The 27,300-nt window shown below is 36.0% G+C and overlaps 1 protein-coding gene across 2 annotated transcripts in view; it reads left to right on the top strand.

Annotated features, from left to right (window-relative positions):
• The window catches only part of ADGRL4 (adhesion G protein-coupled receptor L4), a 112,841-nt gene that overhangs the window by 50,983 nt on the left and 34,558 nt on the right, over positions 1-27,300 (top strand). For both annotated transcript variants that reach the window (XM_060202228.1, XM_016191325.2), the window contains exons 3-8: positions 11,367-11,519; positions 22,004-22,153; positions 22,789-22,859; positions 24,095-24,274; positions 24,381-24,564; positions 26,427-26,543. In XM_060202228.1, the coding sequence (XP_060058211.1) occupies positions 11,367-11,519; positions 22,004-22,153; positions 22,789-22,859; positions 24,095-24,274; positions 24,381-24,564; positions 26,427-26,543 (855 nt within the window). The remainder of the gene's footprint in view (positions 1-11,366; positions 11,520-22,003; positions 22,154-22,788; positions 22,860-24,094; positions 24,275-24,380; positions 24,565-26,426; positions 26,544-27,300) is intronic.

Below are 27,300 nucleotides of genomic sequence, written 5' to 3'. Positions count from 1 at the left end.
TGGTAAAGCAGGGCTGCAGGTGTCTTTCAGTCTCTCTCCCTCTGTATTTCCTCCTCCCTTCTAACTATCTCTCTCTCTAGCCAATAATAAATAAATAATAAATCCTTAAATCTCTTTTTAAAAAACTAATGTAAGATTACAAGAGTACACACTGCATCCACCACAAGAGCTCTGTGTCCCCATCTTCCTACCTCCCAAACATAGCCACCAGAGTACTCACACACTCTTAGAAATAGTTTCTGTTTTTTTTGGTTTTTTTTTGCAAGTTTATGTGTATAAATTCTGAAGATTCCACATATGAGGGAAACCATCCAGTAGTTGTCTTTCATCTCTTTACTTATTTCACTAGGTATAATCACCTTCAGTTCCACCCATTTTTTGCTTCCAAACAATATCATCTTTATTATTATTATTATTGCAGAGTAGTGCCCCATGAAGTATATATCCCATAACTTGTTTAGCCCGTTATCTGTCAGTGGGTATTTAGCTTGCTTCTACTCTTTGACTTTTGTGAATAATGCAGCCTTGTACATAAGGGTGCATATGTCCCTTTGAATTAGTGTTTGCATGTCCTTTGGATAAATGCCTAAGAGTCATATTTCTGGATCATAAGGTAATTCCATTTTTACTTGCTTGAGAATTCTCCAGGCAGTCTTGCAAAGGGGGTTGCACCAGTTCGCATTTTCACAGTCAGTGTAACAGAGCCCTTTTCTCCACAACCTTGCCCAAAACTGTCATTTCCTGTTTTGTTGACGTAGGTCATGAGGTGTATTGGAATCTCAATGTGTTTTTAATTTTTATCCCTCCACCTTTTTTTTTTACATTATACTTATTTATTTATTGGTTAGAGACAGATAGAAATCAAGAGGGGACAAGGAATTGGAAAGGGAGACAGATAGCTGCACCACAGCTTCAAAACTCATGAAGCTTTCCCTTTGCAGGTGAGGGCCAGAAGCTTCAACTCGGGTCCTTGTGCATTATAACATGTGCATTCAACCTGGCCCTACACTTTTATTTATTTATTTTATTATTTTATTTTAATGAGAGAGAACAGAGCATTGCTCACCTTTGGTTTGTGGTGGTGTTGAGAACTTCGAAACCTCAGCCATGAAAGTCTTTTGCATAACCATTATGTCATTTCCCCAGCCCCCAGATTATTTGTTTGAACCTGGGACTTTGAAGCCTCAGGCATCAGTCGTTTTTGCATAACCACTATGCTACCAACCCAGCCCCTGCCTTTCTCTAATTATAAATCAAGTGGAGCATTTCTCCTTGTGTCTGTGGACTAAGTGTATCTCTTCTTTACAAAACTATTCCTTGGCTCACTTTTTTATTGGTTACTTTTTTGTTTTCCTTTTGTTAGGTTGTACCAGTTCTTTGTAGATGTATTGTTGCATTTTTGGATTGCCTATGCTTGTGTAATTTGCTTTTGATGTGTAGAATTTTTTTTTTTTTAGTTTGATGTTATCCCATTTATTTACACTTGTTTTCATTTTCCTTGCCCTTAGGGTAAGTTTCCAAATCTTTGATGTAAAAAATTTGCAGTATTTTACCAACATTTTCTTATATACATTTTAGAATTTCTGTCTAATAATCAGGTCCAATTTGATTTGATTTTGATGTGTGATTTTAAGTGGTGGTCTAGTTTTACTTTTTTACGTGTGTCTGTCTAATTTGTTGAAGATAACTTCTTTACCTCATTGAATCATTTTGGCCCTATTGTCATTCGTTAGGTGTGGGCCTATCTCTGGACTTTCGGTTCTGTTCCATTGGTCCAAGTGAACATTTTTATTCCAATCCTATGCTGTTTTGACTATTAATGTTCTGTAGTAGTATAAACTAAATTTTGGGAGTATGATACCTCCATTTTTTTTTTCAAAGGTGTATCAGCTATTTGTGTCTTTTGTTGTGGTTGTTATTTATTTATTTGTTTGTTTATTTATCTTGCATGCTTTTTGTGGCTCCACACAAAATTTTCTGGGCAAGTTGTTTGGTTTAGTTGAATTATCATTGGTATCTTAATACAAATTGCATTAAAACTACAAATTGGTTTTTTTTTTTTTTCCTCCTCCAGGGTTATTGCTGGGCTCAGTGCCTGCACCATGAATCCACCGCTCCTGGAGACCATTCCCCCCCCGCCTTTTGTTGCCCTTGTTGTAGCTTTGTTGTGGTTATTATTATTGCCCTTGTTGACACAATTCGTTGTTGGATAGGACAGAGAGAAATGGAGAGAGGAGGGGAAGACAGAGAGGGGGAGTGAAAGACAGATACCTGCAGACCTGCTTCACCGCCCGTGAAGCGACTCCCCTGCAGGTGGGGAACCGGGGGCTCGAACCGGGATCCTTATGCTGGTCCCTGCGCTTTGCGCCACATGCGCTTAACCCACTGCGCCACCGCCCGACCCCCACAAATTGTTTTTTTGTAGAATGACCATTTTAATAATGATTATTTTTCTTATCCAAGAATGATGAATGTTCTTCCATTTCTGTTTATCAGTCTGTATTTCATATTTCATTTAACAATGTTCCACAGTTCGCCCTGTAAAGATCTTTCACCTCTTTTATAAGATTCACTCCAAAACAGTTTATCTTTTTTGGTTCAATTTGAAATGGAAATAAGGTTTTTTGTTTTTTGTTTTGCTTTGTATTTTACCTCCAGGGTTATCATTGGGGCTAGGTGCTAGATTATGAATCCACTGCTCCTGGAGGCCATTTCCCCCCCCCCTTTTTTTATAGGGTAAGACAGAGAGAAATTGAGGGGGGGGGCAGAGATAGAGAGGTTGGAGAGAAAGACACCTGTGGACCTGCTTCACTGCTTGTCATATCATCACCAAATCATGGTAGTTTGATTTCCTTTCCAATATGTATACCTTTAATAACTCTTCCTTGTCTGATTGCAGTGGTGAGGAATTCAAGTACTATGATGAATAATCGTGGTAATAGTGGACATCTTTTGTCTGGTTCCTGATTTTAAGAGAATGAAAGTTTTCAGTTTTTCCCCATTGAGAATGGTGTTAGTTGTATAGTTGTAGCAATTGTCCTTTATTATGTTGAAGATTTGTTCTTCTATTCCCAATTTCTGAATGGTTTTTATCATAAATGGATACTGAATCTTATCAAATGCATTTTCCACATAAGTTGATATGGACATGTGATTTTCTTTTCTTTTTGTTTATATAGTGGATTTCACTGATTGACTTGCAAATGGCAAGGTGACTTCTTCATTTGCATGGCCACTGCACAGCTAACTACCCTTCATTCCCTGTGCATACCACATTCCAGTAATTTGAGTCTTTGCCCATGTTTTCCAGAGCTATGGACCCAGTTATGTTATTGATTCTATATGTGCCGGGATAGCCTGAGGGTACTTCTTCCCGAGCTAGTGCTCTCTGGGTTGGAGAGAACTCAACTGGAGCTGATCTAGGCTGCTGTGTGGGAGAGGGATCAGGAACTCGTGCTGCACCAACTTCCGCAGGAGATACACTCTGGAACTCTCGGAGCTGGAAAGCAATTTCCAAGTGTCTTTAATCAGAAGAGCAGCTGTTTTTATACTCTCCAAGTAGGGTGGAAACAGGATGTGATATAGAGAGGGTGGAGAGAAAAGTGACTGGTGAAAATCAGAGTGTGACAAAGAAGGGATCAGTGTGTGACAAGGAGGGGGTGGAGCAGGAGAGAATCCTATCATAGAACCACCAATGCCCTGGAGTGCTTTATGTAAAAGTGATTTATGTAAATAGACCAAAGCTTTGGATCAGTAAAATCCTTATATAGGCATATGGTTAAGCAGAAGCCAGGGGGAGGTGGCAACTACCCAACATATATGTGCTTTTGTTCTTGTACTGCTCAATTCAGAATGAGCAATTAAGATTTGTTGCTAGTAGAAATATTTCTCTTTATTAGCATGCCTTGATATTTTCAGACATTATTTGCAGGGGATGGATGAGAGCACACCTGGTTGAGTGCATACATTATAATGCTCAAGGAACTGTTCAAGTCCCTGGTCCCTACATGAGGCTAGGAGAAGCTTTCTGAGTGGTGAAACAGTGCTGCAAGTTTCTCTCTCTTCATCTCTCTCTCTCTTTCTCTCTCTTTCTCTTTCTCTCTCTCTGTCCTTCATTCTTTATTTTCTCTTTCACCCTCAATTTCTCTCTGCTTTCATCCAAAATAAATAAATAATAAAATAATATTAAAGCCAAGAAGTTTCACTGTAATATTTTTAAAGTAACATCTTAACCTAAATATGTATTTTATGTTCCACAAGAAGAATGAAACATAGAAGTACAGAGAGTGGATTACATAACTAAGAAATTGTCTTGATCTTTAGGAATAAAAGTACAAAAGCAGTAGACATATATTTTCCTATATTATACCCACCCCAGGAAACTTTCTCCTTGAAAGTTAATCATCAAGAACCTAGACATTGGAAAGTTTGAGTCTATTTATAGAATTCATATTTACATATTACTTCAGAAAAATAATTTCCTGCCCATTTCTACTATCTTGAGAGAAGAGAGGAGGTTATTTTTAAATAAGTGTTATTTTATGGAACAAGATTTGATTCAGACCATAGGGAATTCATCCTCATTGTGTATCAGTTCCAGAAGACTAGAAGATAAGAAATATTTGCAAATTCTTGATAAGAAGTTTGAGATCAAGTGCACAAAATCACATAAGGAAAACACAAAAAGCAGTGCCATTATTTGTTTTTTTCTACTTATTATGTTACCCAAGACTACTAAAAATATGATGTAGTCAATAATTTATTGATATCTTAACTTTTAACTTATTTTTAGAAACAGTAATCAGGTGATATAAAGTAGCCCTGGACTCTGACCAAACCTCAGGTATAGTGAGTCTATTTCCTCTATATTTTCGCATATCATTTTTTTTGCAGCTATAAGCCACAAGGGATAAATCTTCATCATTCTCTATGTAACCAATAAGTGATCTGAGAGCACAAGTTCTTTTAAAGTTAATATAAACCTCTCTCAGTATTCTACAACGGGAGTCAAATTTTGAGATAAAGATTGAAAATTTTACTTTAATAAGAACTTGATTATTGTTCCTATGTTAACTTCCTTTAAAGTGTGAACTTCAGCAGCATGGCTGAGATTCCTAACTTTTTGATTAATTTTTCCTTATTTCCCAGTATAGACATTTTCACATTTGGGAACTGGGAAACTCCATAAATGTTTGAGTAACTGAATGAATCAAGACTATGTGTGTGGAATATTTTTAAACTTGATTTAGATGCTTATGCTTGTAGTGTGTAAGCTATTTTGTTAATTTTAATGAATAAATTAACTTTAAAATATATCAATATATAGAGACATATATTTGTCATTTGAGAAGATACATACATGTAGCGTCATATATCTCAGTATACAAAATAAATATTAAATACACATGCTAATGTTATCACAATCATTTATTTTTATCTTTATTTTATTTATTTTCCCTTTTGTTGGCCTTGATGATTTTATTGTTGTTATAGCTATTGTTGTTGTTGTTATAGATTTCTTCATTGTTAGATAGCAGAGAGAGAAATGGAGAGAGGAGGGGAAGGCAGAGAGGGAGGAGAGAAAGAGAGACACCTGCAGACCTGCTTCACCACCTGTGAAGTGACTCCACCACAGGTGGGGAGCTGGGGGCTCTAACATGGATCCTTATGCTGGTCCTTGTGCTTCACACTATGTGCGCTTAACCCTCTGCACTACCACCCGATTCTCTCTTTGTAATCTTTATTTGATTGAAACAGCCAGAAATTGAGAGGAAGGAGGATATAGAGGAAAGTGACCGAGAGACACCTGCAAGTTTGCTTCACCACTCATGAAGCTTTTCCCCTGCACGTGGAGACTGAGGGCTTAAGCCCAATTCCTTGTGCATTGTAACGTGTACTCAAACAGATGTACCACCACCTGGCCCCTTATTTCAATCATTTCTATAAGACCATTGCTAATTATTTTATTCTATCATATTGCTGTTTTTTTTTGTTGTTGTTTTTTTTAGCAAATTTCCTCAGTTTCTCTAACCTGCTTCTGTTTTAATTTAGGGATGAAAAACACTTGGTCAAATGTTAAGGTTAAGCACATTGCTTCAAAACTATGCTTGTTAAATAAAATAGGTGACAATGTCCTCTAGGTATAAGTTTTAGTATCACCAGCACCACAAATCTTTTATTTGGTTGCTGGTATCAAACCAAGTGGTCTTCTTTTAACAGCTCAGGCTTTCTTCATGCTTTTTTGCATTCTTAAGAGAAAACTCAAAATACCCTTGCTGTTCAATAGAAGATGAAATCACATGCTGGCCATTAGAATTTTTGAGGGGATGAAAAGATAAGAATGCACAACTGTCAGAAAGGTGTCTTTGGTAGAACAGTGAAAATAGACTTGAAGGTGCCAGGTGGTGGTGCACCTGCTTGAGCATACACTTTACAATGCACAAGGACCATGGTTCGAGCCCCCTGGTCCCCACCTGCAGGGGAGGAAAGCTTCACGAGTGGTGAAGCAGGGTAGCAGGTGCCTTTATCTTTCTCTTTTCCTATCACCCCATCCTTCTCTATTTCTGACTGTCTCTATCCAATAAATAAATAAATAAATGTAATAAAAATTTTAAAAAGAAGATAGACTTGAGGCTATAACATGAAAATATCTTCTTCTTCTTCTTCTAGCGTTTGCCCTTCTTGCGTAGCCAGTCAGCAGCGTCAGGTTGAAAGCTGTCAGGAGCTGCTTGTTGCTGGCTTTGAAAGTGACTGGGATCCATGTGGATTCAGTTGGCTAGGAAGGATCGTATCTGACATGTGATGTCTTACTTTCGCACTAAACAATAAGGAAAATACATTAACTGCTTTGTGCCAGTCTTGATTTTGCTTTTGAATTTTTTTTTTCATCAAACGAATCAAGTGGTAGTATAACAAAAAGGACAGACATACTAGATAGTTCTTGTCTCCTTTATTTTAGAGGCAGGTCAGCTTCTGGTCTAGAAAGCAGGTCTCACCTAAACTCATGTAGTCTCACCCTAGGACTAAGCCGAACGAAAGACATTCCCTGAATAATGAAGATCTTGATTTGTTGAACTTTAGAATTCATACACTTCTTTTGTTGTTGTTATCACTGGGTCTCCTCTACTACAAGCAACTTTTATTTCCAATAGAAAGGGAACGAGATAGTTACTACAGCACAGAAGCTTCCTCCAATGTGGTCAGGGCAAGCTTTAAATCTGGGTGGACTTAATAATAATTTTAAGAAATACTTATGCCTCAAATACTTGAAATTCTGTTTGTAGATATTATTAGTAAATTGTGTATTTCACATGTTATAAAATGGAGTTAACTATTTTATTGATGTTTTAGGTAGCTTTTAAGAACATGGTCTAGTTCTTATCTTTTTTTATTTTTATTTTTTTTTTATTTTTGTTGCCCTTGTTGTTTTATTGTTGTAGTTATTATTGATGTCGTTGTTGTTGGATAGGACAGAGAGAAATGGAGAGAGGAGGGGAAGACAGAGAGGGGGAGAGAAAGACAGACACCTGCAGACCTGCTTCACGCCTGTGAAGGGACCTGCCTGCAGGTGGGGAGCCGGGGGCTCGAACCGGGATCCTGACACCGGTCCTTGAGCTTAGCACCACCTGCGCTTAACCCTCTGCGCTACAGCCCGACTCCCGGTCTAGTTCTTATTTTTAAAAATTATTATCATGGTGCTATTTAAGCCATACACTCAAGTGCATATTCTATATCATCTGAATTAACTTTAAAGTGGTGCCTCAACAGATGTGAATAATAGCATTGAAAATGCCCTTTTTTATTTTCAGTATCATTTAAAAGAATAATGATATTCACATTAAATTACTGAAATTATTAAAAACATATAAGCAATTAACATTATTTAATATAGTTGTGAAATCTCAATGCTAATATAGATCTCTGAAACAATGATAAGTTTACATCATAGACTTTATTATTATTATTATTATTGTTATTATTATTATTATTTACCAGAGCTCTTCTCAGCTCTGGCTTATAGTGGTGTGGGGCATTCAACCTGGGAGATTGGAGCTTCAGGCATAAGAGTTTGTGAATAACTTTTGTGTCATTTCTACTGCCCTAAATTCTTCTATTTTTTTCTACACCAAAAAGCTACATTTATTACAATGAATGACCCTGCATTGACATATCATCATCACCCAAAATCCATTATAGATTTTTTTATATTATCTTTATTAGTTTATATATATATGAAGGGTGAGTGATTTAAACTGGTCCCCAGACTTCAGATGCATATTTCTTTTTAGAAAGGAGGTATATCACAATTAAGAAAGATCTTACTTAACATGGTAAAGACCAGGTTGGTGTTAGGAGTGTAAGCAAAGTATAGTCACTTTCAAAGCCAGCAACAAGCAGCTCCTGACAGCTTTCAACCTAACGCTGTTGACTGGCTACGGAAGAAGGGCAAACGCTAGAAGAAGAAGAAGTGAGATCATGTTTCTGAGGTCTGGACTGCAGAACACCTGGTAAAGTGTATGTGGTCCCATGCACAAAGACCCAGTTTCAAGTCCCCAGTCCTCATAGTAACAGGGAAGCTTCACAAGCAGTGAAGCAGTTCTTTATGTATGTCTCTTTCTCCCTCCCTCTCTATTATCTCTTACTTCTCAGTTTCTGTCTCTATAAAGTAAATAAATAAATATTTTAAAGATCCCATTTCTATTAACCTAAATAACAATATCTTTGAATAATAATACTAGCATACCTCTGTCTAGTATTTACCACATCTAGGCAGTCCTCTAAGCATTGTCAGCTGATCAACTCTTTTAATCCTTTGACAATCTTTACACGTAGTCACAATGTTCTTTCGATTTTATCACGATCTTTCTATCACATTGACTAGCACATGATAAACACAGATAAATGATAGTTCTTGCTTCTATGAACTGTTTTATAATGCAGAATTTAAGAATAATGAGATTGACTTGACATTCAGCGTACCCAAATTTTGAGTCAAACTTTGTCACTTACTAGCTATGTGCCTTTGGGATAAGTAATTCAACATTTCATATTTCAACTCCCTTATTTGCAAAGTGGAAATATTATCTACCTTACAGCATCAATATGAGGGTCAAAATTGCATGTCAAAAATGTATATGAAGTGATATATATGATGCCTGGTTTACTGGGGACCTTCAAAAATAGTAGCAATTATGTCAGCCAGACAATCATGTCAATCATGACTTAAAAGGAGATCCTCTGTAAGGTATAAGGTAGAAAACTACCTTACCTAAGTGGCAGATTAAAAGGCATTAATTACATTGCTTCATTTTCTATCCACAAAACCATATATATATATATATATATATATATATATATATATATATATATATATATATATATGGTTATATCCAAATGAATTATAAAAATAATGATGCAGGAAGACTTTATCTTTTAAGAAAATACAATATTTTTTAAAAAATTTTTATTAGTGATTTAATAGATTTAATAATTATTAGCAAGACTGTAAGATAACAGTGGTACAAGTCTACACAATCCTCACCACCAGAGTTCCATATTCATCCCCTCCATTGGAAGCTTTCCCATTCTTTATCTCTCTCTGGGAGTATGGGCCAAAATTCTCTATGGGTTGCAGAAGGTGGAAGGTCTGTTTCCTGTAATTGCTTCTCCTCTTAACATGGATGCTAGCAGGTCAATCCATACCCCCAGCTTGTTTCTTTTTACCTAGTGGGGTAGGGTTCTGGAGAGGTGAGACTTCGGGACACATTGGTAAAGCCATCTTCCCAGGGAAGTCAGGGTGGCATTGTAGTAGTGTCTGCAACTTGGTGGCAGATTATTTGATTTGGAAAGTTGACATCTCAGATATCTCTAGATACAGTCTAAAGTGAAGCTTAGTATGGTGGCACTGGTTGCACTGATTTACTTGAGGTCGGCAAGAGGTAGTATCATAGGGTATGGGGTCAAGAGGAAAAATATAAGCAAAATTCCAGAGGTTCCAGGACTGGGAGAAATACAGATTTTTAAAGAGGATGGAGAAAGTTCCTTGCTGTCTTAGAGTTGAAGAAGACAATAGATAATTATTATTATAACCAAGTTATTTGGGAGCTTGGTGTACTTTGAAAATCCCATGTTTTGGATTGACTGTACCATACATGACTTCACCATGGTATTATTTTCTAACCTCTTTACTCACACAAGTAGGATGAGTATGTCTATTAATTTTAACTACACTAGCAGTCTTCTTCCTCAACATTCATACTTTATTGTCCTTTTTTTGTTAGATTTCTGTTATCTCATGTAGATACCGGGTTCTGGAATGCAAAGGCAATGCCATATATATATATATATATATATATATATATATATATATATATATATATATATTTATTGAACATCAGATATACAATACTAAAGTATCAAAACTGATATAAAAATAATGGTTGTACAATGAAAGGGTAAGTGGTATTAATACACTTAAATTCATTGATATTTATTAAGGAAATTATAATAACTTCAAAATTATGTTAACCTTCTTGTCGGTATTTCTATCAGTTGATTTATGTGGGTTGTTGTATGTCAGATCTTACTTTGCAATCAGCAAGATAAATCACCAGGATAATGAGCATACTCAGTTATAAGCAAAGTCCACACTTGAGTCCAAACCCTCACCATACCATAAGAGAAAGATTCAGTCTTATGGTATGTTTCCTTCTCTGCTTTCTGCTTCTGCTTCTCTGTCTCTGTCCATATTGAAAAAGTCAACTCAGAGGCTTCAAAGCCTCAGGTTCAATCCCTTAAACCAGAGCTACAGTCCTCTGGAAAGAATGAAACAAAGAAAGAAAGAAAGAAAGAAAGAAAAAGAAAGAAAGAAAGAAAGAAAGAAAGAAAGAGAAAGAAAGAAAGAAAGAAAGAAAGAAAGAAAGAAAAGAAAGGAAGGAAGGAAGGAAGGAAGGAAGGAAGGAAGGAAGGAAGGAAGGAAGGAAGGAAGGAAGGAAGAAAGAGATAAACAAAGAGAAAGAAAGAAGAAAACAACAAATAGAAACTGCTTTTCTAGATTTGAGAGATAATTCAGTGGACAGGTACAGTCTTTGCCATTTGTGTAGACTGTTCACTAGCCCCAGCACCCTGGGAGTACCACTGGGGAAATAACATAATAGTCTGCAAATAACTTTTTATGCTTGAGGTTCTGAAGTCCTAGGTTCAGTCACTAGTACAACCATGTCACAACTGAGCAGGGCTCTTTCTTTCTCCTGTTCTCTCCCTCTCTTTTTCTTTCTGCCTTTCTTTTTCTGTGTATTTCTTTCATTAAGATAAATGAAACATTTTTTAAAGGGAAAATAATGCTTTAAATCAATGTATCCACACAGATGATAATGAATGTGGAAACTTAACCCAGTCCTGTGGAGAAAATGCCAACTGCAGCAACACTGTAGGAAGTTATTACTGTATGTGTGTATCTGGTTTTCGATCCAGCAATAACCAAGACAAGTTTGTCACCAATGATGGAACGACCTGCATTGGTAAGTTCAGTTATCTAACTAAAAATCGCATCATTTCTTATCATTTATTACCAGGAGAAATTAAATAATAGCTGAACAAAATTTCACTAGTCCTTGATTGCACACTATTAAATATTTTAGAATTATCACTAATTGATTTACTTATCAAATGTTGTATAATACTTATCCAATGATATAAGAAAATAATGTTGAGAAAATCAGACATCTTACATAATAATTATGGAGCTCGGAGATATAGAATACTCTTTAAAATAATATACTGACACATAAAATTTACCATTTGTCTCACGAAATACTGAACCCACCCCACCCCGTCAAGAAATTGGTTTTAAGAGTACTCTAGTCATCTTCCCCTAACATTTATCTTGTATGGGAACATGGTCAATATTTTTGGGGGATGCATAAGGCGGGAGTTAGGGCTTCTGTTTCTGTTAGACTTGGGCGTTGGCAGGTTGATCCATAGCCCTAACCTGATTCTGTCTTTCCCGAGTGCAGTAGGGCTCTGGAGAAGAGAGGTTCCAAGATACATTGAATGGAATCATAGTGGCATATAAACCAGGATAATATGCTTAATACGCAGGAACCAGAAGGTAGGAATAGAACAGATGAGAATAGGGATTTTAGGATGTAAAGAAGCTAGAAGTCTATTTCAGGTATATTCCTAGAGGTCCATGAGTTTAGTAAATTTTGTTTAAGCTTTACAACAGACATGAAAGAAAACTAAAAATATTATCTGGGAAGATGGTAGCAGAGTTGAGAAGAGGGTTAGAAGGCTGGATTAGGGCAGAGAGATTAGGGCTCCCTAACTTGAACAAAGTAATTAAATACAGTTAACTGTTTATCCCATTGATCAGACCCAGGGCTCATCTATATTCAGATTTAGTGCAGAAGCCTGTATAACCTCTGAGTCCCTGTCAGTCTGAGCTCACAGTAAATGATCACAGTTGAGAACATTCTAGGTTGCTCTCATTTCAGGACCAGTCTTCCTTGAGTGGCAGTGTAGGATAACCAGTCTCTTTTTGGAGAATGGGGCAGTCCCTACCACTGCCACTTTATAATGAGGGCAAGGCCCTAGAGAGGCCCACAAGATGATTTCTAATAATATTCCTGATGGAAGTGACCAGTGATGGTGGATAGAGGGATCTATTAGAGATTTTTATAAATATACACTAGGAGTAAAGCTCTACTTTAAAAAATATTTATTTATTTATTTATTTATTTATTTATTTCCTTTTGTTGGCCTTGTTTTATTGTTGTAGTTATTATTGTTGTTAGATAGGACAGAAAGAAATGGAGAAAAGAGAAGACAGAGGTGGAGAGAAAGATAGATACCTGCAGACCTGCTTCAGTGCCTGTGAAGTGACTCCCCTGCAGGTGGGGAGTTGGGCTCCAACTGGGATCCTTATGCTGGTCCTTGCACTTTGTGCCACTTGCGCTTAACCCGCTGCGCTACTGCTCGACTCCCTAAAGCTCTACTTTTTAAAGAAAATGTTCAGAGAGGCATTATTTGTAAAAAACACAACAAAAGGTCCTAATGTTTTCATTTTTGCCTGTTGAAAGTTAATCATACTTAAGTTCTATATTATGCTTTCTTGAGTGAACAGTAGTCTATTTAGAAAATGATCTCATGTTTACTAAAATGTCACCTGTAGGCATAATAATTTCAATTTTATTTCTATAAGAAATGCTATTCTGATTCTAAAGATTATATCCAGAAATTATTAAAAATGCATTACTAATTTGGTCATGAATTCTAGTTATCAGATTCTACGTAATTTAGATTACACACTAAGCAAAGAGAAATTATCTAGAAACTTTGAGAAAATGAATAATTTTCAGAGATATTGGGGTGCAAATAAAGCATCATCCTGTAGCCCTCTTGATTATTCAGAGATAAAAAAATTAAGCAGCAGGTTTATAATAAAAATCATTTATTAATGGTTCAGTGCTACAGTGGCTAGCTAGAACACTGATCTTGTATTACCTCCCCATTTGAACTCCTAGCATCATATGTACCAGAGCAATGTTCTGATTCTCTGTTTATAAATAGCAAGTATAACTCTTTATATATGGTTGAAACATAGGATAAAACTGAGTCACATATGAATAAGGCTCAGAAAACTTCTCTAGGAAAAATTAACAAGAACCAAGACTGTTAGGAAGAAACATAGCTAAGGCTAGTTATGGAGGTCCACACATATGGCATAGTAAAACAAAGGCATGCAGAATGAAACTTTGATCAACATATTTTCTCTTCCAGAGAGACACCCTTAAAAAGAGGTGTGCACAGAAATACTATTTTCTAAAGTGACCTTCCTTCTATCTTTAGCATCTCTCCCATGAAATTATACTTTTACCCAAAGCATATTTTGAAGTAGCAGGTTTTGATTCCCCTACAGAGACTCTGGAGCCAAAGATTTTCATTTTGAATGTAATTTACATATCATCTGAGCCGGCCTCTAAAATTTATATAATTCATTAACAGTGAACGTAATTAAGTATGATTGAAACTTTAGAAATAATAGATGAAATGAGTGATAAAGGATGTTACCTGAATGCACGTGGATATAGAATTCAAGAGTTAATTTACAACACAGACAGGACTAATGTGCTTTTTTTGTTTTGTTTTGTTTGAATTTTATTAGTCATTTAATATTGATTTAAAATATTGCAAGATAACAAGGGTTCATCCTTGCACAGTTCTCACCACCAAAGTTCTATATCTCCATTCCCTCCATTGTAAGCTACAGCAGTTCTCCCAGTTACAAATATAGATTAACTATTATCTCTACAACTACCTGTCTACATTTTTATATATTTATCTTTTTTTTCCCAGTGGTCCCATCTTTTCTTCCTTTCCAAGTCACACAAAAACCTATTACAAAATCCAAATGCCTTTTTCCTCATCTCTTTGTGGGTCCTGATGGAGTTGGAGTTCAGAGTCCTCTGCTCATCTTTCCCCTATAATTTCTATCCTACTGAGAGTACAGACTAAAATTCTTTTTGGGGTTAATGTGATGTTTTTAATTTACATTGGTAGATAAATGTGAAGCATCTGAATGTATCTACATTACACTAAATCATTTTATTGGCTCCCTAATGAAACTTTTAAAAGAATAGGTTAAGGCTTAGTGTGCAAAGGAAATTATCAGTGAAAGTCTGTCAATTATATCATTTTGTTTCATGTACTTGTGACCCTGAATATTTATTCCACTGTGTGAACAGGGAATAATTTTTTCTCTGCATGTTATAATCAAGTGAAGGACCAGTGCTGTAGAATAACACCTTTATGATAAAGGGAGGGCTAGAATCATTGTACTATACAAAAAAATTCACTGTTATTTCTACAACCAACTTTACTGACTGGATCACTGAAATCCCAAACATTAATCTCAGTCATGAAAAAGTAGTGAATCAAAATTTGAAAGGGCACAAAAGTTTTAAAACATGAAAAAATAATAGCACGTCTTAAGAATTAGCTGAGAATAACATTGGAATGTAACAACAGAATCTATTAAGGAAATAACTATGGTTATACCACCAGAATCACATCAGATCAGTAATACTTCTCAAGCCTACATTCTTCTTGCTACTATTACTATATTGGAAGGGGGGTGATCAGCTAAGTTTCTTCCCCCAACCTTTAAAAAGTTTGTCACTAATAATCTTTTTTTATATTTATTTATTTATTTATTTATTTATTTATTCCTTTTTGTTGCCCTTGTTGTTTTATTGTTGTAGTTATTGTTGTTGTTGTTGTTATTGATGTCATCATTGTTGGATAAGACAGAGAGAAATAGAGAGAGGAGAGGAAGAAAGACACCTGCAGACCTGCTTCACCACCTGTGAAGAGACTCTAGCCCCAGGATCTTACACCTGTCCTTGTGCTTTGCACCACCTATGCTTAACCTGCTGTGCTACCACCTGACTCCCATCATGCATAACCTTAACAAAGAATTGAGGAGAGAGCTTGATTTTCAGGAATTTTAAACTTTATTCAAGAAAACTTAGAACATTCAAATGTTAGGCAGAGAGAGAGGGAGAGGGAGAGGGAGGAGAGGGAGGAGAGGGAGGAGAGGGAGGAGAGGGAGGGGAGGGAGAGGGAGGAGAGGGAGTGGGAGAGGGAGTGGGAGAGGGAGAGGGAGGAGAGGGAGAGAGAGAGGGAGGATAGGGAGAGGGAGGAGAGGGAGAGGGAGGAGAGGGAGAGGGAGGAGAGGGAGAGGGAGAGGGAAAGGGAGGAGAGAGAGAGGGAGGAGAGGGAGAGGGAGGAGAGAGAGAGGGAGAGGGAGAGGGAGAGGGGGAGGGAGAGGGGGAAAGAGAGAGGGGGAGGGGGAGGGGGAGGGGGGCGAGGGAGAGGGAGAGGGAGAGGGAGAGGGAGAGACCCAGAGTTCTTACATGTTGAGGGGCACTCAACTAGGCAGAGAGCAAACCACACCCACAAGTTTAGTTTATACTATCCAAGTTTGGCCTTCTTCACCTTTCTCAACCACACCTGTCACCACTCCCATTTCCTGTCCCTCAACATTTCTACAATGTTATATGTGGGCTTCCTCTTCAATACTTAGCTTCTAATTATGTAGCTCTCTCTAAGCTTTAGAAATGTTCCAATTAGTAACCTACCTTGTAACAACTTAATCACCAGATTTTAATTTTAACTATGCTATCTATTCCCTCTAGTAGTCAGAAGACAACTGTCTTTTCATCTGATAGTGTTTACTTTCAGTATGTCCCAAACATATAGGACTGTGAATTTCTCCAGATATTTGTGTTCTTTTCATGTAAAGAAGTAGTTTAACAGAAAAAAAAAAAAAAAAGAAAAAAAACCTGAATCTACTTAAACACAAAACCGCCAATATTTATGTTGGGAAGTATAATTCATTTATAATTTGACTTTTCCTCCGAAAACTCATTTATTATTGAAATACTATGAACTGGTCCCAAGTTTTTGGCTAATTCTTTTCTTAGCTCTTTTAAGAAATAAGGAATGATCACAGTTATATTAAAACCTAATACCTACTACTGAGTTCTTTAGTTTCTACCTATCTTTTTTTACCCATGATGTCTTATGAAAATACTCTTTCTCAGGAAAAGAAATATTATTTTTCACCACTGTTTTCACCATTTTTTCCAGTTTTGTAGTAATTTCTTTTTTTAACTTATCTTTTTTTAATTTTATTTATTTATTCCCTTTTGTTGCCCTTGTTGTTTTATTGTTGTAGTTATTATTGTTGTTGTCGTTGTTGGATAGGACAGAGAGAAATGGAGAGAGGAGGGGAAGACAGAGAGGAGGAGAGAAAGATAGACACCTGTAGACCTGCTTCACCACCTGTGAAGCGACTCCCCTGCAGGTGGGGAGCCGGGGTTCAAACCTGGATCCTGATGCCAGTCCTTGTGCTTTGCGCCACCTGCGCTTAACCCGTTGCGCTACAGCCCGACTCCCTTTGTAGTAATTTCTATTGTGCACTAAAATAGTTCTGAGGTGGTCTGAGCAGAAAACCATAATTCCATTCCTTTCCTACATTAGTGAATCATCTTGTGGAATATTGGCTCTGATTTGAAGTTTTAGATAATCCTTAAATCTGATATATCTGCCAACTACAGTCATTAAACTCCTTTATCAACAAATAATGCAAAAATCCAATTTAGGGCAACAGGTGACCCAAGCAAATTCTTTATTTTTACTTTATTTTAAATACCATTTTCCATTGATGGGGTGACTTTTCCATGGTAGGCTTTGAGTATGACTTAGGTCCATTCTTTTTCTTTTCCTTGAATTACATTAAAAACAGATCTTTCGTAGAACAGTCCAGTGGCCCATCTTATGTGAAACCTAGTTCTAGGTTCACATTTTATAAATTGGGAAAGTGAGGCTGTCAAAACTAAAATGATTATACCAAGGTCTGATACGTAAAATCTACAATTTTTTTATGCTTATCATGTGATAAAAGCAATGTTTGCTCAAAACACAATGTTGAAGACTTCAGTTGATGGTGGGAGTAGTTTGTGGACACCTACCATGGGGATATGAGAAATTGTGCTCCTATGAAAACTGTCATGTAAATCACTATTTTTCCTAACAATGTAATGAAACAAAAAAAAAGGAAGTTAAAAAAATGCAGTGTTTACTGCTAGGAATTTTATGTGACTTATTGCCTTAGATCCTCTGATAATTCCTGTTGAAAAATGTTAACATTCCATTTTGTCTTTGCAAATTTCTTCTAGAAATTGGATATTTTATCTTTTTTCTGCAATCTCTGAATTAAGCAGCAATAGAACTTTTTGTTATTGATGAAAATTGCAAAAGGGAAACCAATCATATTATGTTTTGCAAAAAATATATATAAAATACTACTGGAGTGGCTCACTATAGGCATGACAAACACATGTAACCTTATTCACAACAGACAGACACATTTTTGATGTGAAAAACAAGTAAATGATTCTATCACCATTATATACATTTTCTTCATTATTGTAAAAAGAGAATTATCTTTAAAATATGCTATTACTCCATAACCACACCTCTGGAAGTCCTAAAAGCTAATTTTAAGGTCAAAATTAAGAAGGGTGGTAATTCAATTTAAAGTTGATGGTGTCTTTATTTATGTAAAGGAGAATACATAGTTGTTGTTCTACTCCCAAACTAATTATGCCTTGAAAGAAATTATAAAAGTCAGGGTGAATCTTGCTGTAAAATACTAGGTACTGTCTTTTTTTTTTTTTGCACCTTTAAATTTTCAGAATTAAAATAAATTAACATCTCCTTTAGCCAGAGAAAGCATTCTAGGATATAAAATGTGTGTATTCAAAGACCATAGTTTTCTATTTATGAAATAAATTGTTCTTTTTTGTGATACACCATCATCTGGACATACCTTCTTTGAAATATTTTTAAAATAGTTTTATTTATTTTTATTATTGGATATAAACAGAGAAATTGAGATTGGAGGGGGAGATCCCTGTGGCTTTGTTTCACCACTCATGAAACTTTCTCCATATAGGTGGGGACCATGGGCTTGGACCCAGGTCCTAGCACACTATAATGGGAGCACTTAACCAGGTGCACCACTGCCTGGCCCCTGAAATGTTTTTCTTGTTTGGATAGAATAAACTTTTTTTAAAAAAAAATGTATTTATAAAAAGGAAGCACTGACAAAAACAATAGGATCCCAGGGATACAATTCCACACGATTCCCACCACCAGAAGTCCGTAGCCTATCCCCTCCCCTGATAGCTTTCCGATTCTTTATCACTCTGGGAGTATGGACCCAGAGTCATTGTGGGATGCAGAAGGTGGAAGGTCTGGCTTCTGTAATTGCTTCCCCGATGAACATGGGCATTGACAGGTTGATCCATTCACCCAGCCTGTCTCTCTATTTCCCTAGTGGGGAGGGACTCTGGGGAATTGAGGCTCCAGGACACATTGGTGGGGTTGTCTGGCCAGGGAAGTCTGAATGCCATCATGGGACCATCTGGAATCTGGTGGCTGGAACAAGAGTTAACAAATAAATTGTTGACTAGAGAATATACTCGTATTCTTCAGTTCTGCTCCAATAATTTTATGAAAAGTAACTCTAGTCTGTACTCCTATGCTGGCACTTCCGTGGAGGGGATCCAGCCAAGGGGCAAACAACCAAACCTCCCTCACCGGCTCTCAGGGACCATGTGATTCAGACAGGAGGCTTCGGGAGTATTCGGGTACAAACACTTGTTTTATTTGGGGTAGGGTATAGGTTTATATAGAGTATTAAACAAAGAACATTTTTCAAATATGCCAGAAATTGCAGGTTTCTTAAAGGTCAGCTTGCCCCTATGGTAGGGGCTGGTATGACAAAATTGATGTGATACATGAAGGTCAAAACAATTAGTCTCCAAAATGCAGGCATTTTAATTATCCAAAGGCATTTGAGAGAAGCATAGGGGTTAAGCCAGTAAGGTGAGGTAGAGAAAAGAAAAACAAAGCTTGATGTGAATCATAGATATCAAAGAGCACAAGGAAATAAGATTTTGGGGGCTTTTCACTGTCTGGTGTTGGGGGTGTATGATAGAGTGTATTCTCCTTTGTGATCAAAAGGTATAGTGGATGTGTGAACTAAAGCAGGCAACCATTTGGCCTGCTGCTAGCAGGGAGAAACTAAATGTGAGAGGCCTGTAGGCTTTCTGTGAGCTTTGGAGTCTAATAAGGAGAAACAGAGTCTGGGAGACTTTTCTGTCTTGGCTCATCTCTAAGGAGAGAGGCTAACAAGTGGGGTTTCTTTACAGACCTCCATCCAAGGATAGGAGAGCTCCCCTAAGCTCTACCAAGCTTTCACATAGTCCCACACTCCTACATGACATATTTTCTTCAACTTAATTGGAATGATTTTCCTGATGATTGTCTATATTCCATAATAAGCTAACTTGCTAATTATTATTGCTCACCCCTACTTAATTTTATGTGTATTTGTTTGTATATTTATATAATGTAGAGTTGCAGTCTTTGTCTCCATATATCATTGGAGGTAACTATGAGAGTAAATAATAGTCAGGTGTTGTCAGGGCAGCATTCTAACTTCTTTAAAAGCAGTTCACTAGGGAGTCCAGCTGTAGTGCAGCAGGTTAAGCGCAGTTGGCACAAAGCACAAGGATCGACGTAAGGATCCCAGTTCAAGCCCTGGCTCGCCACTTACAGAGGATTCAATTCAGAAGTGGTGAAGCAGGTCTGCAGGTGTCTATCTTTCTCTCCCCATCTCTGTCTTCCCCCTCTTCTCTCCCTTTCTCTCTGTCCTATCCAACAACGATGACAACAATAATAACTACAACAATAAAACAACAAGGGCAACAAAAGGGAATAAATAAAATAAATTTTAAAAAAGCAGTTCTCTTAAGACTTCTCAGTGTTACAGATTATGGATATGTACACTGAGCAATAGCACAGAGTTTTCTGCTGCTGTTCAGTTATAAGCTGTTGTCATCTTATTTCTAATACCATCACCTACCGTACTAATTAGAAAATGCTTTCAAGAATCTGAACAGTCTTATTGTCATTTACAGTTTCTAGTAGTGTGAGTTTTAATGTGTGTGTGCGTGTTGTGTGTGTGCGTGTTGTGTGTGTGTGTGTTGTGTGTGTGTGTGTGTGTGTGTGCTTCTCTGTTTTAATTGCATTTTGAAGTGAGAAACTGGGAGCAGTTACATTTGAGATAACTAACTAAATGATATTCTAAATTGGAATTTGATTACTTCCCTTTTTATGGAAAGGAGTATTGTACCGCTCCATTAGTTTTTTTTTTCTAATCACATTGTGTATTTAAGATTATACATTTATTCATTTGCCAAATATAGAGTGTCTCTTACATGTTAGAACTTGGCTTGGAACACAAAAACTTTATTAGTTGAAGGAAATGATCTGGATTTTTAGCTCCTTGGAATCACTCCCTGTGCTGCCATAATATTTAAGCTGTATAATTTTAGAACATATTTCACTGGTATAGGCAAAACTTTTCATTAACTATATAAATTATTTTTTCTCATTGGTGCAACTCAGGTTCAAGTCTGTCCTTCATTTTATTAAATGAAGCTTCCATCCTATGGTCTTCTCTTTCTCTTCTTCTCTCTCTCTCTCTCTCTCAAGGGAAGGATATTATTATATGAATTAAAATCTAGTATTTTTTTTAATTTAGAATTTTATTTGTGGTTTTGATACGGCTGAAATTTGTTACTTATCTATAGTTCTGTGTTAAGAAGCATAATAAAGTATAACCTGAACAAAATTAGCACTTTTTTTTGGAAAATTTAAGGGATTTGAATCTGCTATATCTTTAATTTTAGGTTAACTTACATTTGAAATGAAAATATAGAGATAAATTGGCCTACATACTATTAATCCTCCAAATTATGCCAAATTGAACTATCATGATTAACTTAGTTTAATACTAGAAAACAAAGAATTTTAAAAGTACTTCTTTCATTGAGTCTTAAATTGTACTCAAGTTTATGTGATCAATTATGAAAACTCCTCTAAAAATTTTGTTGATGAATCATATCATCTAAAAAAAAAATCAGAATTTGGAGGGCTAGGTAGTGGCACACCTGGTTGAGTGTACACATTACAGTGTGCAAGGATCCAGGTTCAAGCCCCTGGTCCTCACCTGCAGGGTTTCAGAAGTGGTGAAACAGTGCTGCAGATGTCTTTCTGTCTCTCTATCTTCCCCTCTCCTCTCAATTTATCTGTCTCTAATCAATAGTAATTAAATAAAAGTATTTTTAAAAATTGAGAATTTTATCACAAATAACATTTTTCATACACTGTCAAAATGGATGGACCACCCAAAAGTTAACTTTATTGTAGCCAAGCTTGCCCTGCCATTTTCAAGATGACAGGATTTTTCTCTTACTTTTATGTAAGATTTAATAGGAAAATCACTAATTGCATGGAATGTTTCTACCAAAAAAGTTGCAACAGTCTGAATACTAACTTAAAATGTTAACTTTTCAAACATTTCCAGATATAGATGAGTGCAGCGAATCTGTTGTCTGTGGTGATCATGCTGTGTGTGAAAATGTAGAGGGTGGATACAACTGTTCCTGCAAGGAAGGTTATCAGACTTCCACCGGAAAATCACACTTCACAGCTAGTGATGGTACTTACTGTAAAGGTAAATTATTTTATTAAATTGCATGTCTTACTAACATAGTCTAGAATGTATATGCTTCATACTTACAAAGTAACAAAGAACCACATCTTTCTAAAAAAAAAAAAGTGTGCCTGTCTTCTATTACCTAAAATATAAGAAATATGCTGCTACATTTAATGAATGCTATAGACCACATATTTGATGTAATGAATATAGCCTGTTCTTGGGAATAAAGATAAGTGAGGAATAATCCTCTGTTTTCCAGAAAATATTTTAGTGAACACAATAATAATTTTGATGGGTGTGGAAACAGCATAATGCTTATGTAAAAAGACTCATGCTTGAGGCTCTGAAAATTCAAATTCAGTCCCCAGCACCAAGATAAGCAAAAGCTGTTCGGTGTTCTGTTAAAAGTAAACAATTCGTTCAATATAAATAAATAATAAATCCTATTATGAATATGATGGAGAATTTAAATGACGTAATTTGAATATTAAATTAAACACATTTTTAAGAGCATACTTTAATGTTCAAATAAGAGAGCAAAGCCATTGAATCAACGTAAACACTTTAGGAAATAAAAAAATAAAATGCTGAAGAATCTTACTAAACTCTTACAAATAAATTATCAACTAAATCAATTTTATTTTCTGCAGAAAATGTGAATGAAGACTGCTTTTTGGATAATGCCTGTATTACTGCATCTATTCATAAAGCTTTAACAAAAGTAAGTAGACTCACTGAATTTATTCTTTTTCATTTGCAGTTAGTAGTGGGTTACAAAACTGTAAGTTCAAAAGATATAGTTCCACATCACACCCACCACCAAAGTTCTGTGTCCTTACGCTCCCATCTCCCGAAAATAAGGCCCATAGTTCTCACAAAGTGTTAGAAGCTTGTTTGCTTTTATTTTTTGTGCATTTGTTTTGCAAGTTCATGTGTATCAGTTGTCTAGATTCCATATATAAATGAAACCATGCAGTAATTGTCTTTCATCTTTTCACTTTTTTTTCACAAGGCACAGTCACCTCCAGTTCTGTCCATTTTGTCCCAAAGGAACACAGTATGGCTTTTTTTTTTTTATTGCAGAATTAGTACTCCATGGAGTTAACAAGCTAGATCTTTTTAGTCAGTCACCTGTTGACAGGCTTTCAGGCTGCTTCCACTCTGAATAATACAGCTAAGAACGTAGGGTACACATGTTCCTTCAAATTAGCATGTGTGTGTCCGTTCGGTAAATGCCTGACAGTGGTATTACTGGATCATCAGGTAATTCCATTTTTGTTTGTCTAAGAACTCCCCATACAGTCTTCTATAAAGGGGCTGCACCAGTTTGCTAACACTTCATTTTCAATTAAAGTCCTTCTACTGTAACATTTTAAGCACAGTAATAATAATCATCGATCTTTGTGTGTAGAATTGTGAAAGTCTTGATGTACAGGGAGTAATAAGAGCAATAAGTAAAAGAGAGCAATGTAGGACACTCGTAAAATTATTTTCATCCAATAGAAAACATGAATCTTAAAATAAGTAGTCGCTGAAGAGAATTTCCATTTCACCATATTACAGATATTTTCCATTGACTGAATATAATTAAATAGTTTGAATAATGTACTATAACATATTACTTAAAGGTTAATTTTAAAAAGCCATCAATATAAACATTCTATTTCTTTTTTAAACACTACTACTTTCTATTTTTAATATGTTATTTATTTGTCAAATATATAGAGAGAGAAATTTAGAGGGGAGATGGAGATAGAGCAGGAGAGAGACAGAGAGACAAGAGTCCTGGTTTACATAATCCCTGGCTACATTACTGCATGTTATGCTTTACGTCTAGTCTGACAAGGTATTAATGCATAAGACAAGGAAACCAACCTCAGGCTAAATAAATACAGGCTTAACTTCTGAAAAGACCCAGTAGTAATTGTCTTCCTTTGTCTGCCTCATTTCATTCAGATTAGACACATAAAAGAACCTGTGGCTTTATTGCAAGATGTCTATAGAAACTCAGCAAAGAATCTCTCACCGATGGACATAATAACATATACAGAAATACTATCTGGATCATCATTATTATTAAGTTGTATGAATACCACTAATTCAGCCAAGGATATACTTTCTAATTCAACTCTCACTGTAAGTATCTTGAGGGTAATTTTTAATTGAATTTTAAATATTTTCTAACATCTATGGTCAGTAGAAGATTCCAGTGTTTACAAAAAACTTTTTTCTTTTCAAATAGGAATTTGTAAAAACTGTGAATAATTTCGTTCAAAAAGATACACTGCTAGTTTGGGACAAGTTATCTATGAATCATAGAAAAACCCAACTTATCAAACTGATAGATACTGTGGAACATGTGACCTTACGGATATCTGAAAACTTCCAAAAGAACACTCAGTTTGATACTAATTCAAGTGATATTGGTAAGAAGAAAAAGTCAATGGAAATAGTGTTTGAAACAAGACAGTCTCAAAGGGAGAGGGTTTTTTCTTTCTTCCTTCCCTTCTCTCTCTCACTCTCTCTTTCTCTCTCTCCCTCCCTCTCTCGCCCTTTCATTTTGACCCCCAGGCTTTACTGCTTCTGGCTGACATTTTTTTTTGCCTCCAGGGTAATTGCTGGGGTTCAGTGCCTGCACTGCTCCTGGAGGCTATTTTTCCCATTTTGTTGCCCTTGTTGTCATAGCTGTTGTTGGATAGGACAGAGAGAAATGGAGAGAGGAGGGGAAGACAGAGAGGAAGAAAGAAAGATAGACACCTGCCGACCTGCTTCACTGCTTGCGAAGCCACCTCCTGTAGGTGGGGAGCTGGGGGCTGGAACAGGGATCCTTACTCAGGTCCTTGTGCTTTGTGCCACGTGCGCTTAACCTACTGCGCTACTACCAGACTCCCTCTGGCTGACATTTTTTTTTTTTTTTTAATAGAGAGAAACAGAGAGACAGATGGAAAATCATCACAGCACCAAAGTTTCTCCCAGTATGGTAAGGGCAAGATATAAAATTGAGTGCTAGGCATGGCAAGGCTGGCAGTTTCCCAGGTGAGCTATGTTGTCAGTCCAAAAGAGCAGGAAATTATATACAATACTTCTCATGAAACTGGGAGTTTTAAACAATGAGGAAAGGAATGGTGATATATGCTAGGAGAACGGCATAAATTCAGTCTGGTTTAAAAGGATGAATACATACGTATTGCCTCATTAACATCTCAGCCATCCGCCATTATTAAACTCTTTAGCATTTATTCTCCTAGTATATTGCTCCCTTGCCGTGTTATGACTTCTTAGTATATACCCTGAGCGATGAAATTATGAATAGATATTTTAGATGTAGTAAATTTAAATTTCTCAAAGAATCCTTTGCCTTTCAGCAGCAATATCGCAAATTAGACAGCTTTGGCCTGCCTAAAACTTGAAATATTCGAATTATTGGGTCAAAGTAAGCATGCTGATAATGTTCTTTTGGGGAAACACAATACATTTTCTGAAATAGTTATTCTGCACATCTATATTTTATGGATGATATTCAGCTACCCAATGTAACAAAAACCATTGCCTCATCAGGATTCACTACTTATTCAAAATTAATGTGACAATTATTGTGACAAACATAGAGGAGTTCTACCTTTCTGTAATGTTCTGGTATGCAAAAGATGGAAATATACAAAGTAAGGAATTATAGCTCAAGGAGTTAATTCATATAATAGATTATATTGTTATTATCAATCTCTGAAACATCATAGGTGATTGTCTTTTTGTTAATAATTATGGTTTATAATTCATTCTTCATGTCATTCAGCAAAATTAAATGAGGGCCTAGGAGAAAGTGATAGTGCATAAGACTTGCATTAAAGAGGCCTTAGGTTTGATACTTTCTGCACTATCAGTAGTCAGTACCGATTAGTACTTTGGTCAAAGTAAATATTGATGCATATAATAAGAAAATTAGTTGAATTAAACCATGAATTATATAATAAATAATTAAAGTTAAGGGCTGAGGAGATAGAATAATTGTTATGGTAAAGGACTTTCATGCCTAAGCATCAAAGTCCTAGGTTTAATACCCACCATCAGCATAAGCCAAGAGTTGAGCAGTGCTATAGTAGTAATAATAATAATAATAATAATAATAATAATAATTTGTAACAGATTTTAACATATAAATTATAATAGGCAAACATGTTCAGACTGCTCAGAATTGAATTACCATAATACTGTATAAATTCTCTCTAGCTAAATAAATTTATTGCTTGAAATTATTTGTGAACTTATAATTTTCATCATGTTCTTTCAGTTCTCAGAGCTTTTGTTTTTGATTCACATCACATAAAACATGTTCATCCCTATATGAATGTAGATGGAAATTATATAAAGATATTTCCAAAGGCAAAAACTGCTTATGATTCAGAAGGTAAGACTTTAATAATCCTGTTTACAAATATCAGTGATTTACAATAGACCTTTGATTTTTCTCTTGTGTATATATAATGGTTCTTATATAAATATTTGATGTTTATATGTAAAATTTCTGTATTTGTATTGAATTTTTTCATTTTGATATAAATGCCTGACAGAATCCAGATACGTATTTTCTTGCCTCCAACCTCAGTAACTGTCGATAACGTTGACATTCTAATGAAAATAGATGGTTTTCCTGATTTACACAGAGTCCTTTTTAAAATCCCTTCTCTAGCAATCCTTCATATTCTTCACTATTAGATTGAATTTACGATTCTATGAAGAAGACAAATAAAGATAATGTTTAAAAATAAAGTTTTTGTTTAGCTATGAACTTGCCTCCATTTGTCAAATCTTGACCTTTATGTAGTAAATCCTTCAACCAAAATAATGCTGGCTTTCTTAAAAAGGGAAATGAGAGAATACTGTTAGGACTAACAGGTTTTTGCAGCTCATAGACAGCAAAACTAAGGCACAAAGACATCATGGCTTTTCAGCAAGGTGGTGGCATGCTGGTTATGCAAAAAGACTCATCATGCCTGAGGCTCTGAGGTCCCAGCTTTAATCCCTAGTACCACCATAAACCAGAGCAAAGCAATGCTGTGGTTAAAAGGAAAATTAATATTTTTATGAAGGAAGACATATGTATTTCTTTCCATGCATATCAATAGACAGTAAAGAACCAGCACCAAGTGAGAGCCTGTTAACAA

Source organism: Erinaceus europaeus, chromosome 11, assembly GCF_950295315.1.
Source record: "Erinaceus europaeus chromosome 11, mEriEur2.1, whole genome shotgun sequence".
Lineage (NCBI taxonomy): Eukaryota > Metazoa > Chordata > Mammalia > Eulipotyphla > Erinaceidae > Erinaceus > Erinaceus europaeus.
This window is presented reverse-complemented; position numbering and strand designations above follow the sequence as displayed.